The sequence below is a fragment of the Dichomitus squalens genome (genome assembly GCF_000275845.1).
Source record: "Dichomitus squalens LYAD-421 SS1 unplaced genomic scaffold DICSQscaffold_13, whole genome shotgun sequence".
Taxonomy (NCBI): domain Eukaryota; kingdom Fungi; phylum Basidiomycota; class Agaricomycetes; order Polyporales; family Polyporaceae; genus Dichomitus; species Dichomitus squalens.
In genome coordinates, this window is record NW_006766895.1 from 64,093 (window position 1) to 66,834 (window position 2,742).

The 2,742-nt window shown below is 53.6% G+C and overlaps 1 protein-coding gene across 1 annotated transcript; it reads right to left on the bottom strand.

The window, feature by feature from the left end:
- Nucleotides 1-324: 324 nt before the first annotated feature.
- Nucleotides 325-2,463, bottom strand: DICSQDRAFT_60188 (acetyl-CoA synthetase-like protein; the record flags this gene model as incomplete). The annotated part of the gene is made up of 7 exons (XM_007365536.1): nt 325-406; nt 468-682; nt 750-843; nt 908-1,140; nt 1,235-1,575; nt 1,625-1,678; nt 1,734-2,463. The coding sequence occupies 7 exons, from the start codon at nt 2,461-2,463 to the stop codon at nt 325-327; spliced, it is 1,749 nt and encodes a 582-aa protein (XP_007365598.1).
- Between the last annotated feature and the right edge of the window lie 279 nt (nt 2,464-2,742).

Consider the following 2,742-nt stretch of genomic DNA (forward strand, 5'->3'; position numbering starts at 1 on the left):
GGCTTCAATATCATATCCTAGTACCCAGATCGTAAACCTGATGATACTCGTGATACGCAGGCACGATTCCCGAATACGTAATAGAAGTATGTCTGCTTCCAGTCTAGGCTGCATCCACTTCCCTGGTCCGACCAATTTCCTTGAGTAGCTATCGTCCGGATCGTAGTATGTGTTTTTGAGAACCGACGTCCTGGTACATCGGCTATAAAGCCAGGTATAATAATCGGATTATGTACATTCACGGTCAGGTCCCCACCGATCCCATCACCACCTTGAAACGTGGTTGGTTCCTCCAAATAATCGATACCGACACCCACTATCCAACTACCCAACGTGGACTATCTCACAGAGTGTGCCAGGGTCCTGCGCAATCTCGTGTAGCCTCCGCTTGTCAACCTTTCCGTTGCTACGAGGCAGAATCTGTAAGCGATATCGATAATCTCCACTCTCTCTCCTGGGCGACTCACCCAGTCAAAGGGAGCGCGTCCAACGCGATGTATCTCGACGGCACGGCATAGCATGGCTGAATTGCCATTGTTGCCTCCAGTACCGCGGCTGCAGAGACCGAACTAGGCGCATAAAACCCGTGCAGCTCGCCGTCTATGAGGAGCGCGCACGCAGACGTGATTCCTGCGCATGAGCGCATCGCCGCGCTAACACCGTCTAGCTCGACCCGGAAGCCCTACCCGCCCAAGAATCCACGATCATTTGACGTGGAAATAAGATTAGAGGGGCACGATCGTGCTTACCTGGACCTTGACCTGCTCATCAACGCGCCCGAGATGGTCGAACTTCCCGTCTACGCGCAGTCGACCGAGGTCTCCGGTGCTGTACATTATTCCTCTGGAGTCGTAGATTCAGGTTGTTAGTGCGTCCCAGTAAGTGCGGGATCCCAAGAGATGCGCACACGTACCCATCTGCTCTGAATGGGTCTCGCCTGTACTTGATCTTCGTGAGCTCAGGAAGGTTGAGGTAGCCGAGACTGACTCCCAACCCGCCTGCCCACATCATGCCGACCTCTCCGCGAGGCAGAGGGCGCAGCTCTTCGTCCAAGACGTACACTGAGTTGTTAGGGGTCGGTCGTCCGATTGTCACGTCCGAGCCGGGATGGTAGAGATCCATTGTATTCACGATGGTCGTCTGCAATTGGGCCCGGAAAGGGGGTATCAGAAACATGTCGGGGTCCGAGGGTGACTGTTGCGTAGCTAAATATTCCTGGAAAATTTGGGATAACACTCACCTCTGTAGGGCCACAGCAATTAAAGAACTTCACACGATGCCCCCACCGTTCCAAAAGTGCCTTGGTACATGGCTCGCCCGCTGTCGCTATGACCTTCACATTTGCGTAGTCCTCGGGGTCGTGCGGTTCTAGTATCGACGGCGTGCAGATAAGTACGTCTACAGTCTTCATCACCTTCATCCAGTCTGCGCGTCGGAGGCCACGAAGATAAAGACTCCCGCCATTCAAGATGCAGCTGAAAATCTCCCAGGCGCACATGTCGAACGCGACGTTCAGCAGCTGCGCCACCTTCGTTCTGAGGGTGATACCCAAGTTCCCTGGAGCCTGACACACCACTTGACGTATGTCAGACCTTGTTTGAACATTGTGAAAAGTAATACGTACGATTCACGACATTGGAATGACTTACAACCACACCCTTGGGGCGCCCAGTTGTGCCTATCGAAATCCTCATCAGCGACACCTATAGGTAACACTACAGAGATAACATCACCTGAAGTGAAGATTATATACGCAGGATCCTCGGGTCGTGCATCGTCGAAACTCGTTCCAGGTCCCATATGCTCGTCCGCCTCTAAGAGATCTTCAATGCAGTACCACTTCCCCTCGACGCTCCCAGAACGTGCGACATGCGTCTTGGAAACCAGAATGACCGTTGGTCGAGCATCGCTCACGACAATTCGAAGCACGCTATGCGGGATAATGGTCCCATCCAGCGGGATGTACGCCGCTCCCAGTCGAAGCACCGCAAATAGGGCTACGATGTGTTCGAGGGATCTCTCCAGCACCAGGCAGACGCGGCTGCCACGGCCCACGCCTCGGTCTTTGAGTTGTCTCGCGAGACGAACAGAGCTCGCTTGAAGATCTGCATATGTCAGTTGGCGGTCGAGGATATCCTGAGCAGCGAGGGCAGCAGGCGACGCGGATGCATGTGCGTCGAGGAAGTCGCAGACGGTCTGGGTGATGGGTGGAGTTGTGATGCCGTGTGCTATAGAAAGGGCAATGGGTTTATCTTCACCGCTGGTGGAAAAATCCTCAGTGTTAGGTGATGCACTGGTTTGCGATTCTTCAACGGAATCGACGAGTGAATTGAAGGATGAGGAGGAGAGAGATTGGTGTAAGCCGTAGTAAGGAGGTCGTATGGTAAGGATAGGGAGAAGTGTGTCCCAGCAGAATGTAAAGATGAGCTCGAGGCCCGAGCGGAGACGACGAACGAGGGACATCTCTCAGCGGTACACGCAAGCCATCGCCTGGTGACGGAAACGAAGGATGAGTAGAACTGGTGAGTTAATCCGCAGCTGACCGAGAGCTCAGATTATTTCGAATCCATTACCGACGACACATTTTTCAATTGGAACCGGGATTGGGCCCTGTATGTACCATCTAAGGGTAATTTTACTTTGGCAAGATGCAGATGTGACCGCACAACACACAAACGGGGGGAGCATATCTGGCATACGGGCCTGCATTGAACCCGGGACCTCGCTGGAAGCAGGCCAGCG